The sequence below is a fragment of the Electrona antarctica genome (genome assembly GCF_951216825.1).
Source record: "Electrona antarctica genome assembly, chromosome: 7".
NCBI classification, from domain to species: Eukaryota; Metazoa; Chordata; class Actinopteri; order Myctophiformes; family Myctophidae; genus Electrona; species Electrona antarctica.
Genome location: NC_136812.1, coordinates 39,406,581 through 39,418,564, shown reverse-complemented (window position 1 = coordinate 39,418,564; position 11,984 = coordinate 39,406,581). Strand labels below are relative to the sequence as shown.

Here is an 11,984-nt window from a genome sequence, read left to right as displayed (position 1 = left end):
CTGCACAAGAAAGGGAGTAAATTAGACCCCGGCAACTACCGCCCTATTTCTATTCTAAGCTCCATCTCGAAAGTGATGGAAAAAATAGTCTATGAACAGGTTGAAAAGTATCTTGCCACTAATAAATTATTGTACGAGTTCCAATCTGGCTTCAGAACATCCCACTCCACTGACACATGCCTTCTCTATTTGAGCGACCACATCAAACAAGAGGTGGACGCTGGCAAATACTGCGGCATGGTCATGCTGGACCTCCAAAAGGCTTTTGACACAGTGAACCACTCCATACTGGTTAACAAGCTAAAAGCAATTGGTTTCGATAGCACATCAGTGAGCTGGATGCAATCCTACCTGGAGGGGAGAGCACAGATGGTGGAAGTGAACGGAACACTGTCCCCCCCCCTCCCAGTGAGCTGTGGCGTTCCACAAGGAAGCATACTAGGGCCTCTACTGTTCCTAATATATGTTAACGACATGACTTCAGCTTGTGACTGCAACTTGTTCCTGTTCGCAGATGACTCGGCACTGCTGGTCTCGGACAGGGACAAACTGCAGGTTGAAAATGCCCTCAGCTCTGAACTCGGTAGAATCTGCACCTGGCTCGCTGATAACAAACTATCTTTACACCTGGGAAAAACTGAATCCATTCTCTTTGGATCTAATAGTAATCTCAGCAAGGCAAATGGCTTCTTGGTTAGAGTGGGTGACAATGTTATCACACGTAAAGATGAAATGACCTACCTAGGTTCCATCCTGGAGGCTAATCTTTCCGGTGATAAAATGGCCACCAACGTAATCAAAAAAGTCAACCAAAGAACAAGATTCCTTTACAGGATCTCCTCACTGGTCGACAAAAACACCTTGAAGACCTTAACAGGAGCCCTTGTACAAGGCTTCTTTGACTATGCATGCACCTCCTGGTACCACAGCACCTCAAAGGCCCTTAAAACTAGGCTCCAGACCTCCCAAAACAAACTGTTCAGGCTCCTACTTGGCCTCACCCCCCGAACCCACCTCACCCCTGCCCACTTTGACAGACTGGCATGGCTTAGGGTCGGCGACAGAGTACAGCATCTTGCAATGGGTCTGGTCCACAAGATTCGATACTCCACCAAGATACCCATGTACCTGTGTAGATACTTCCTTAATGTTAACGAAGTCCACACTCACAACACCAGAGGGAGTGCAACGAATCATGTTCAACCCAGATTCGGCACAAACAAGGGACTAAATTCTTTTCGCTCCTATGCCACCAAAATGTGGAACGCCCTACCAACAGTCATTAAGACATGCAAATCCCTTGACTCCTTCAAAACCGCTCTCAAAGGGCACCTACGGATGGCTGCAATTCGAAACTGGCCCCCGTAAAAATCTGAATCCCCCCCCACCGCCCCCCCCTTTTTCCCCTCACTGTATATGTTTCTTTTCCCTTTTTACCTCCATTATGATGAATTCCTGTACTGTTCTTTGTCTATATAGAAGTGTCTATTTGTACGTCTCTAAATGTTTTGATGAATTGAACATGGTGGACCCTGTTGTAAACAAGTGTAATGCTTAATTGGGTCGTCCACTCACAGTTAACAGCCTTTGTATTGAGTTTGTGCTTGAAATGTACTGTAATTCTGCAAACTGTTAATAAAATTTTCAATCAATCAATCAATCAGCCCATAGAGCCCCATTGTGAACCCGGACATGTTGAGTACTAGTCTAGTAGCCAGCCCATAGAGCCCCATTGTGAACCCGGACATGTTGAGTACTAGTCTAGTAGCCAGCCCATAGAGCCCCATTGTGAACCCGGACATGTTGAGTACTAGTCTAGTAGCCAGCCCATAGAGCCCCATTGTGAACCCGGACATATTGAGTACTAGTCTAGTAGCCAGCCCATAGAGCCCCATTGTGAACCCGGACATGTTGAGTACACCAAGGTTTTATGTTAGAAATGTTTAGTATGGGTCCCCAGCATGTAGAAACTGCTGGATGCTAACTTGCATATGTTGGGCAATTTTCATAATTGGCATAATATGTGACCATACCAATTACAACCTATAGAAGGCAAAATATTCAAAATGTCATCATGCTTTATGTAGCATGTGATGTGTCAAACTAGGGGGTTTCATGATGCTGAATCCATTCCAGGCATTAGTTTTGCAAATAAAACACTCATTGATGATGTCAGCCCACTTCGGCAAGTGGGCATGGCCGTTTTAAGCCCAATGAATGTTTTTTTGCAAAACTAATGCTTGGAATGGCTTCAGCATCATGAAAACCCCCTAGTTTGACACATCACATGCTAGATAAAGCATGATGAAATTTTGAATATTTTGCCTTCTATAGGTTGTTGCCAATTATGAAAATTGCCCAATATATGCAAGTTAGCATCCGGCAGTTTCTACATGCTGGGAACCCATACTAAACATTTCTAACATAAAACGTTGGTGTACTCCTGGTGGCGCTATAATAGGCCAATGTGAAAAGGGTGCCATTTCTTCTTACGCCTTTAATGGCAATTGGATGATTTGAGACATTTTGTTCCAAAAATGTTTTGCAAAAATGCACCTGTTGGTGGCGCTATAACAGGCCAATGTGAAAAGTCATTTGAGGCCTTTTGTTCAAAACGGGCCAATCCTGCAAAATTTGAAAGCCAATGTTAGCCAATTAGGATGTAATATGAAATATGGGACAGATCCGTATCAGCACATGACCAGGCCTACTGTGTAACATCTGGAGGAGTAATATAAAAAAATGTGTTTTACAAAAGTCAGCCTCTTGGTGGCGACCCATGCCTTCGGCTGGTGGAGACAATTAGTCACACATTATAAACCAGTGGTTCCCAAAGTGGGGTCCGGGGACCCTAGGGGTCCTTGAGGAAGTTCCAGGGGGTCCCCAGCTAAATGATAATTAAGAACCAAATGGACGCTTATGTGTCTGTACTCTGTAACTCAGAGAGTTAAATTAACTTTGATTTAACAATATAAATTGGGGTCTCAGAGATAGAAATGCCATTAAATTGAGCTCCATAGACTAATGCATGTCAAACTCAGGGTCCTTGAAATTAAACGGTTTGAGAATCACTGCTAGAGCCGTAAAAATCTTCTCTTATGGGGGTCTTATGGGGTTACAAATGGGGGTCCGCGGGCTAATTAGTGTCAATTGGGTCCTTGACATGATAAAGTTTGCGAACCACTGTTATAAACAACCACAAGTGAATAACTGATTAAAATGTGTTTCAACACCGTTGTTGTCAGGAGGAAACCAACTCCATTTTTTTAGGTTTTTGATTTGCTTTCCATAAATCAGTGCTATCGAACACCCTTTATGTCTGTGTGTTCTGTGTTGTTTCGAAAATATTGAACCAATGAATAGTATAGTCAAAAGCGCTTTGGACAAAACTCCATTGAACCCTCAAACTGTCTGCTAAAGCAACTAACAACACCACCTCTCCCCCTCTCATGGAAGTAATTGTCATTATATAAAGTCACAACACCAACTTTGATGAGGCAGTATTGCTTTTGGAGTTAAGTGGTTTCTTCCCGACAGCAGAGAAGTAAAGAATAGGGCAAATCAAGTGTCAACAGAATAATATTCTTCCACAATTTTTCAGCTCAATGGATCCTCCTGTATATATTTTATTTTCATTATTTATTGGTCAGTGAGATTAATACAAGCATGTTTAATACAAAGACATGTTTGCCACAAGTATGTTATAAAGGTAAAATAAAAATCAGACCCGTCTGAACTGAGCGGACATACCGGTACATACATAGGGACGGACGGACAGACAGACAGACAGACAGACACACATGGCTGTTAGTTGGACTTAAGTAAATGCAAATAATCAGTGAGATTAAACTATTTATTATAGCAAAATAACTAATTCAAATACTTCATTCTTCCTCTTCCTCAGTGAACTTGAGCCCTGTTGTGTATTTGGGCCGAACCACCATCTGGTAGATGTGCTGATTGGAGTCACATGGATAAACTGTGGTAGTTGGAATGAGGGCCATATCTTTGTTGTTGACACTCTTGAAATCCTGGACATGGAACACATACTTTCCTGCACAATTTAGTACAACCTTGTTTTCATAAACAATGCTTTTTTGAAATTCTGCGGGCAAATCACCATTGTTTCGTTCTGGTGATAGCGTTGCTGCTGGGCACTTGAAACCATTACATTCATTACTTTTAATGTACAACTGTGTGGACCAGCTCATGTCTCTGAATAGGGTGAAATAGGCACTGGTGTGGACAGGTGTACTGAAAGAGGCCCTGAGGCTTTCGTATCGGTTATTCTTTCGAGTAAAGTACCCACGCATTCTATAATTCTGGACTTCATGGTCATCGAACGCAAAGCTCCATGGTTTGTCCGTGTAGATTCTGGGTGTGTAAGGTTTCCACTGCCGTACAAGCTCACCAAATAGTTGACTCATACGCAGGGCACTGAACTGAAAACCAAGCAACTTCCCAGCCTGGTAACGAGGGTTTTGAAGTCCGTACAGCTCTTCAGCTGAGATCATAGGGAAACGTATGAGTTTCAAAAGGTCAAACTGATCCTCAGAGATAGGTGTGCTCACATGAGCGGCCTCCCAGCTCTCCAGCCCCTTAAGAACGTACGACTCACTGGGAACCACCAGGTCTGAGCGTGATAGTAGAGCCTTGATGGTTCCCAGGGGAGCGCTGGTCCAGGTTGAGGAGCGGACGAGTGCCTCAAAGTTCCAAGCCAAGTAGCGGAGACAGATTTTCTGCATTTCCTTGTCGCCTGTGTGGACTGAGTATTCATACAGAGAGATCTGGGTCTGGAAGGTGGAGTCTTGAGGAAGAAGATAGATGAAAAGTTTCCTTGCCTCCTCCTGAAGCTGTTTCAGGCCCCAGTCAGATGCCATCTTGTGAATGCACTGGGCAGAGGATGTGGTGATGCCAATCTCTCGTGTGTACAGGTACCTGCATGGGATATACAGAACGATCAACGATCACCTATCCAATGTAAACAAATATGTCTGTTGCTGTTATAGAGTAGCCTATACGTGGTTTATATAAAGAGCCCAAACACACTGGAATAAGAGGCAATATTCCTTTTACCTGACAAAGATGTTGACATACTGATGACAGTTAGAACTGACATCAACGATGAGGCTGCTGAGGTTTGTCAGCGAGACGTCGAGGAAAGAGGCCTTCGGGTCCAGGGTGAGAATCAACTTGTGGACACAAATGGTCTCCAGGGTGCTGTTGTTCTCTTCCACAGTAATGTTAAAGTCACAGTCACGTCCACTGTCAAACAGCGCCCCCAGGAGTTCAGACACCTCTGTGCTGTGGTCCACTTCAAATGTACGACTCACATTCTGGACATCTGCCTCTGAATGTATTATTAATGGAATACTGTGTTTATAAGCATGGGACATTAGGGACATATATACAATACTCTGCACATCACCATAAAACCGGAAAAAAATGAATTGTACAAAGAAGCATATACATTCTAGGCTACTTATATGTTATATTATATATAGTAGAAGTATTATTTTGGCAAAATTTGAAATTCCATGCAGTTGAATGCAAATAAGGTATTTTCATAAAGAATTTCTCATAAAGAGACATAAATAGGTATTCAGTGACATATGTCTGACCTTGCATACAGATCACACCAGCATCCTCTTCATGTTTACAATCGGAGACTCCCCAGCCCCTGAAACCACAGTTGATGAGCTCGTTCTCTGTCCCAGTGCAGGCTAAATCATCCATCCAGATGTTGCCAGAACCTGCAGGGAACATTTTCCAATTAGCGTCATTTGAACTTGAATCAACAATCACAGTGAGTGTGGTTTTCTGGTTCCACTGAGAAATCAGCCATTCGAGATTTACAAAAATATTTATATCAATAATTTTAAGCCTAGCACTATAGCTCAAAGTGCTTTACAGAGCAGAACGTCAGAAAACAATAAAAATAAAAACATAAACATAAAACAGCATTAAAACAGGCAGGCAGTTAAGACAATAAAACAATAGCAAAGAACACAAAATGGCATCAAATCAGACAAGGAGGACAGTGGTACAAAAATAAAAACAGAGATTTTAAAACTCAACTCAGCAAGAGTGAAGAGGTGGGTCTTAAGCTGTGTCTTAAAGATGTCTATAGTCGGTGCCTTTCAGCTGTAGTGGGAGTTGCAGGCCGTCGGCCCATAGAAGCAGAAAGCTGCTTCACCATATTTCTTAGTAGCCACCATTTTAAAACAAGTCAAATCCTAAGAGCCAGGACAGCCTAAGATCATTAATTACTTTTACAAAAACTGTTTCAGTGCTATGACCCTTTCTGAAGCTGAAATGTATTATGCACCTAAACTTGTTGTTCTGGAGAAACACATCCAATATACTATCATGCCATTTAGCATTTCTTATTAGTATTTGTATCTACTCTGTTTTTGCACGTATTATACTTTGTGGCTGCTATGAAATCTTCTGTGTGTCGTGTGCATGACTGAAAAGCATATTACAAAAAGAATACAATAAATAATGAATGCACCTTGACCATACACTCCTCCAGCAACGGCAGCTTTGGCATCAGCGAAGTTGAGATAGCGACACACCACTTTTGCTTCCGCCATATCCCAGCCATCATCACACACTGTTCCCCAATGACCATTATAATAGACCTCCACGCGGCCCTCGTTAGAAGACTGTCCCCCAACCAGCCTCAGGTGTCCATTCTGAAGCCCTGAAGAGGGGAAAAACAGTGGTGGAAAAAGTATTCACATTTACTACTCCAGTAAAAGTGCCAATACTGCAATGTAGAATTACTCTGTTACAAGTAAAACTACACAAGTATTGTTATCAAAATGTACTTAAAGTACCAACAGTAGAGATTACCCATATGCAGAATGTCCCATTTAACAAGTATTGAAATGTATAAGAATCTTTTGAAATTAGCAGACCTACAAGCTTGTAGCTCAGCTATTTTTAAATACAGAAATGTATATAGGGATGAATATACATCTATTTAAAGATCATCTACATAATTCTACCTTAATTAAAATATTTGTCTGCGTTAGTCTAAAGGCAGGGTAGCAGCAATGGTGGTCAAGCAGCAGATGTAGAACTGAGGCTTCCATATAGATAAATGTCTGAAGAACTGAGTTATTCTATTTTACATGACATGGGCAGGTAAAGCATTACTATGAAGTTTTCAAACAAGCAACTGATTTCATTAATAAAACAAAGTCATAAAAAACAAATCTCTGGTTTTTGACTGTGGGCCCTGTCTGATGCTTTATTATTGTGAAGATAATCGCACAGCATTTCCCTTGACATCGTCTAGAAAATGCTTTGGACGTGTCCATGGGGCCACATATGGTATGCAGTTTATTGAGGACTCAGCTGTCAGGCGTTTAGCAACATGAGGTCCCACCCACCAAGAGTGATGTTGACCAAGAGAAGGACACAGGATATGATGAAGAAACACTCTCTTGACATGTTTCTGGTGCTGCAGATGATAAGTCTGAAAAACAAGTGGAAGACATGGAAGATCCTGCAAATGTATACACTTTGAGACACATGTCTCTATATGCAAAAGCTGTTAAAAAATGATCACATACACATTACACAAATGTAGAGACCCCCCCGCGCACACACAGATAAGTCCAATGAGGCTCTCTTTCTCTCTCTAGACCCCATACTGAAGGCTAAAACATAGATGTCCATAGATTCCCCTCCCTCCCCACGCACGTCGCACGCACGCACACACACACACACGCGCACACACACACACACAAAGAACAAAATATGAATTTAGAATAAAAGGATTATATTGTTGCAAAAAGGAGACAGTACCCCACACTCATTCAGTCTCAAATGACTCGGGGCAGATTCAACTTTGTACCCCAGCCATAACGACACTAAACCCATTTTCTAGGATGTGTACATGTCAGTACATGTCAGTGACGCATGTACAGTCACATAATTATTCACAGATGGTTGTTCTTGTTCCTCTGTCGAGGAAAACGAAACCCATGAGCTCCGGGAAACGAACCCCATGAGGTCTGTGGGCACACGCATGCAGACCCTAACTCTTGCAGCTTTAGAAATGTTCAGCCAGAGAACTACATGAACTACATAAACACAAGAACTGTATACAAGTTCCAAATATCTCAGAGTCACTCTAAAAAGAACATTAGGACAACTTGATTAAAAATTGATAATCGCATATGCATCTGGGGTTATTTTCATTTGCAGTCTATTCTATGTACAACATACACCCTGATCCTTTATAATACCGGGCACTCTCCTATTTAATCACAAATTATACTTTTATATATACAATTGCGTCACAATTTCTTTTTGATCTATTTCTGGCATGCTTCCTCTCTGATTAATGATAGTGCACAATAGGTTAGAAAGCACTCAAGAGATCTGATTTGTGTAGGCTATGGATAATTCTGAAAGATATTAGACTATAGTAGCAGGTTGTTGATAAAGTGACATATTATTTACTCCCAAATTGACAAATATCTTCTTCCTTCTATAAACAGCTGAAAAAATGATAGGGTCAGATTTAGTTTCAAAAATAACATTTTATTGTTACTGTAATATGTTCACACAAAATACATGCACAAGCCAAGCACATTTGCTATTCTCACAAGATTAACTATTCTAGAGGAAGAAAGTTCTTTAACCAAAAAAGTAATAAGTCTTACCAAATTTGAGAGATTTCTCTTGCAACAAATAGATGTTTGGTGAAATGTCTAATGCCAAACTGTCAAGAAATGTTCCCCTTTGTCCCATGAAAGCACTATTTTAGTAACCAGGGAGGGAGGGAGAGAGAGAGAGAGAGAGAGAGAGAGAGAGAAAGAGGGAGGGACATACAAAGAGACTAGAATGGAAGAATGGATGCGGTGTGGGGAAGTGTTACCTATAGCAACAGTAATACAGTCTTAAGCCCAAACCACACCAAAGGGTCAGGTTGGGACAAAATGTTTTTTTAAGGTAGACCACACCAAGGCAACACTAGGAGTTGCATTGGTGTGGTTTTACCTTAAAAAAGGTAGTGCTTTTTTCGTTTTATCCTCAGTTTTTTATTAACCTGTACTTTCCTTGAATTGTATCCATTCTGCAAACTGTTAATACAATTTTCATAAATCATTAAAATAATATAAAATATTAGAGGATGGAATTTCTCAACCAAAAAAAGAACCAAATTTGAGATATTTCTCTTCCAACAAATATATGTTTGGAGAGAGAGGGGGGGGGGGGGGGGGGGGGGTTACCTAGCAACAGTAAACAATAAACATACTCGGTGGAGAGTTGATTAGAACATTTTCAAATCTTCGAGTTTTGATGATTACTGCATCAGTTCCGTGCGTTTATCATTCAGCACTGCTGTTATTTAAAGTAGACTTTAGAGACAACTGTTCCTCGACAGTGTGAACAAAAACAAATACGGTACAAAACAAAAACAATGTCCTCCATACATGAACAAGCCTAATTAAAGTGCTGAGTTTTCTTCAGAAATGGGACCACGGCAGTGGTGGGCCGTCAGGCCCAGCAAGGCCTTCTCTGCTAGCCCTGCACTTTCCTGATGCAGAAATTTAAATTTTATAATAATTATATATTTTTCACAAATATATTGCATTTATTTTGCTGCCATCTCTCACTGCCGTCTCTCACTCAGACAGGCTGGACCACGGTAACAACAAGCGCAGTCGCATGTTGAACACTTTTCTATGCCAGAACACATGTCTGGAGTTTGCACAGGTAGCCAGTCTCTTTTTGGCTCGTCTCACAACCTGGATGAGGCTGACGTATCCTTACTTTGAGCACATGAATTTTACAATAACAGGTAAAAGGACTTAAGTAAATGCAAAGAATTAACATTACTGTGGAAGAATTATATTATTAGCGCGCAAAATAACTAATTAAAATACTTCATTCTTCCTCTTCCTCAGTGAACTTGAGCCCTGTAGTGTATTTGGGCCGAACCACCATCTGGTAGATGTGCTGATTGGAGTCGCATGGATAAACTGTGGTAGTTGGAATGAGGGCCATATCTTTGTCGTTGACACGCTTGAAATCCTGGACATGGAACACATACTTTCCTGCACAACTTAGTACAACCTTGTTTTCATAAACAATGCTTTTTTGAAATTCTGCAGGCAAATCACCATTGTTTCGTTCTGGTGATAGCGTTGCTGCTGGGCACTTGAAACCATTACATTCATTACTTTTAATGTACAACTGTGTGGACCAGCTCATGTCTCTGAAGAGGGTGAAATAGGCACTGGTGTGGACAGGTGTACTGAAAGAGGCCGTGAGGCTTTGGTAATTGTTATGGTTTCGAGTGACGTACCCATGTATTCTATAATGCTGGACTTCCTGGTCATCGAATGCAAAGCTCCATGGTTTGTCCGTGTAGATTCTGGGTGTGTAAGGTTTCCACTGCCGTATAAGCTCACCAAATAGTTGACTCATACGCAGGGCACTGAACTGAAAACCAAGCAACTTCCCAGCCTGGTAACGAGGGTTTTGAAGTCCGTACAGCTCTTCAGCTGAGATCATAGGGAAACGTATGAGTTTCAAAAGGTCAAACTGATCCTCAGACATAGGTGTGCTCACATGAGCGGCCTCCCAGCTCTCCAGCCCCTTAAGAACGTACGACTCACTGGGAACCACCAGGTCTGAGCGGGATAGTAGAGCGTTGATGGTTCCCAGGGGAGCGCTGGTCCAGGTTGGGGAGCGGACGAGTGCCTCAAAGTTCCAAGCCAAGTAGCGGAGACAGATTTTCTGCATTTCCTTGTCGCCTGTGTGGACTGAGTATTCATACAGAGAGATCTGGGTCTGGAAGGTGGAGTCTTGAGGAAGAAGATAGATGAAAAGTTTCCTTGCCTCCTCCTGAAGCTGTTTCAGGCCCCAGTCAGATGCCATCTTGTGAATGCACTGGGCAGAGGATGTGGTGATGCCAATCTCTCGTGTGTACAGGTACCTGCATGGGACATACAGAACAATCAACGATCACCTATCCAACGTAAACAAATGTACTGTGTATATGTGGTTCACATTAAGTCAGCTCAAACACACCAAATACGAGGAAATATTCCTTTTACCTGACAAAGTTGCTGACATACTGATGACAGTTAGAACTGACATCAACGCTGAGGCTGCTGAGGTTTGTCAGCGAGACGTTGAGGTAAGAGGCCTTCGGGTCCAGAGTGAGAATCAGCTTGTGGACACAAATGGTCTCCAGGGTGCTGTTGTTCTCTTCCACAGTAATGTTAAAGTCACAGTCACGTCCACTGTCAAACAGCGCCCCCAGGAGTTCAGACATCTCTGTGCTGTGGTCCACTTTAAATGTACGACTCACATTCTGGACATCTGCCTCTGAATGTATTTTTAATGCTGTGTTTATAGACATAAAGGGACATTATACAATACTCTGCACATCGCCATAAAACTGGAAAAAATTATATACAAATGTATTCTACAAAGAAGTATAAATTGTCTTATATGTTAAATATAGTATAAATATAGTATTATTTTGGCAAAATAAGAAATTCCATGCAGTTGAATGCAGTTGGTTGAAAGAATGAATGTACAAGGTATTTTCATAGACTTTTTAGAACATTAGTTACAGTAAAAACAAATCATTACATTTGAGAAAATACACATATTTGGGGAAATATCTTTTAGATAACAAGGCATTGTACTATATTTCCCATGGAGACATAAATAGGTATTCAGTGACCTGACCTGGCATACAGATCACACCAGCATCCTCAGTATGACCACAATTGGAGTCTCCCCAGCCATTGAAACCACAACTGGAGAGATCGTTCTCTGTCCCAATGCAGGCTAAATCATCCATCCAGATGTTGCCAGAACCTGCAGGGAACATTATCCAATTAGCGTCATTTGAACTCGAATCAACAATAGCAGTGGGCGTGGTTTTCTGGTTCCACTGAAAGATCGGCCATTCATTTTTCCCATAGAGATTTACATAAATATCG

At 41.6% G+C, this 11,984-nt stretch overlaps 2 protein-coding genes across 3 annotated transcripts in view; both read right to left on the bottom strand.

Annotated features, from left to right (window-relative positions):
• Positions 1-3,778: 3,778 nt before the first annotated feature.
• Positions 3,779-11,984, bottom strand: part of LOC306926727 (galectin-3-binding protein B-like) — a 12,652-nt gene continuing 4,446 nt past the window's right edge. Inside the window, exons 1-6 of one of the 2 annotated variants that reach the window (XM_079506134.1) lie at positions 8,682-8,722; positions 7,401-7,486; positions 6,515-6,706; positions 5,622-5,753; positions 5,077-5,350; positions 3,779-4,938 (exon numbers count right to left, since the gene is read on the bottom strand). In XM_079506134.1, the coding sequence (XP_079362260.1) occupies positions 3,885-4,938; positions 5,077-5,350; positions 5,622-5,753; positions 6,515-6,706; positions 7,401-7,461 (1,713 nt within the window). In that variant the 5' untranslated portion in view covers positions 7,462-7,486; positions 8,682-8,722 and the 3' untranslated portion in view covers positions 3,779-3,884. Of the gene's footprint in view, positions 4,939-5,076; positions 5,351-5,621; positions 5,754-6,514; positions 6,707-7,400; positions 7,487-8,681; positions 8,723-11,984 lie in introns of those variants that run through there. The other variant, XM_079506133.1, reaches the window with a different exon arrangement.
• On the bottom strand, positions 9,910-11,342 carry LOC306926728 (galectin-3-binding protein B-like; the record flags this gene model as incomplete). The annotated part of the gene is made up of 2 exons (XM_079506135.1): positions 11,085-11,342; positions 9,910-10,963 (listed from the first exon to the last, which is right to left on the bottom strand). Exons 1-2 carry the CDS (start codon positions 11,303-11,305, stop codon positions 9,910-9,912), a joined length of 1,275 nt encoding a protein of 424 aa, XP_079362261.1. The 5' UTR covers positions 11,306-11,342.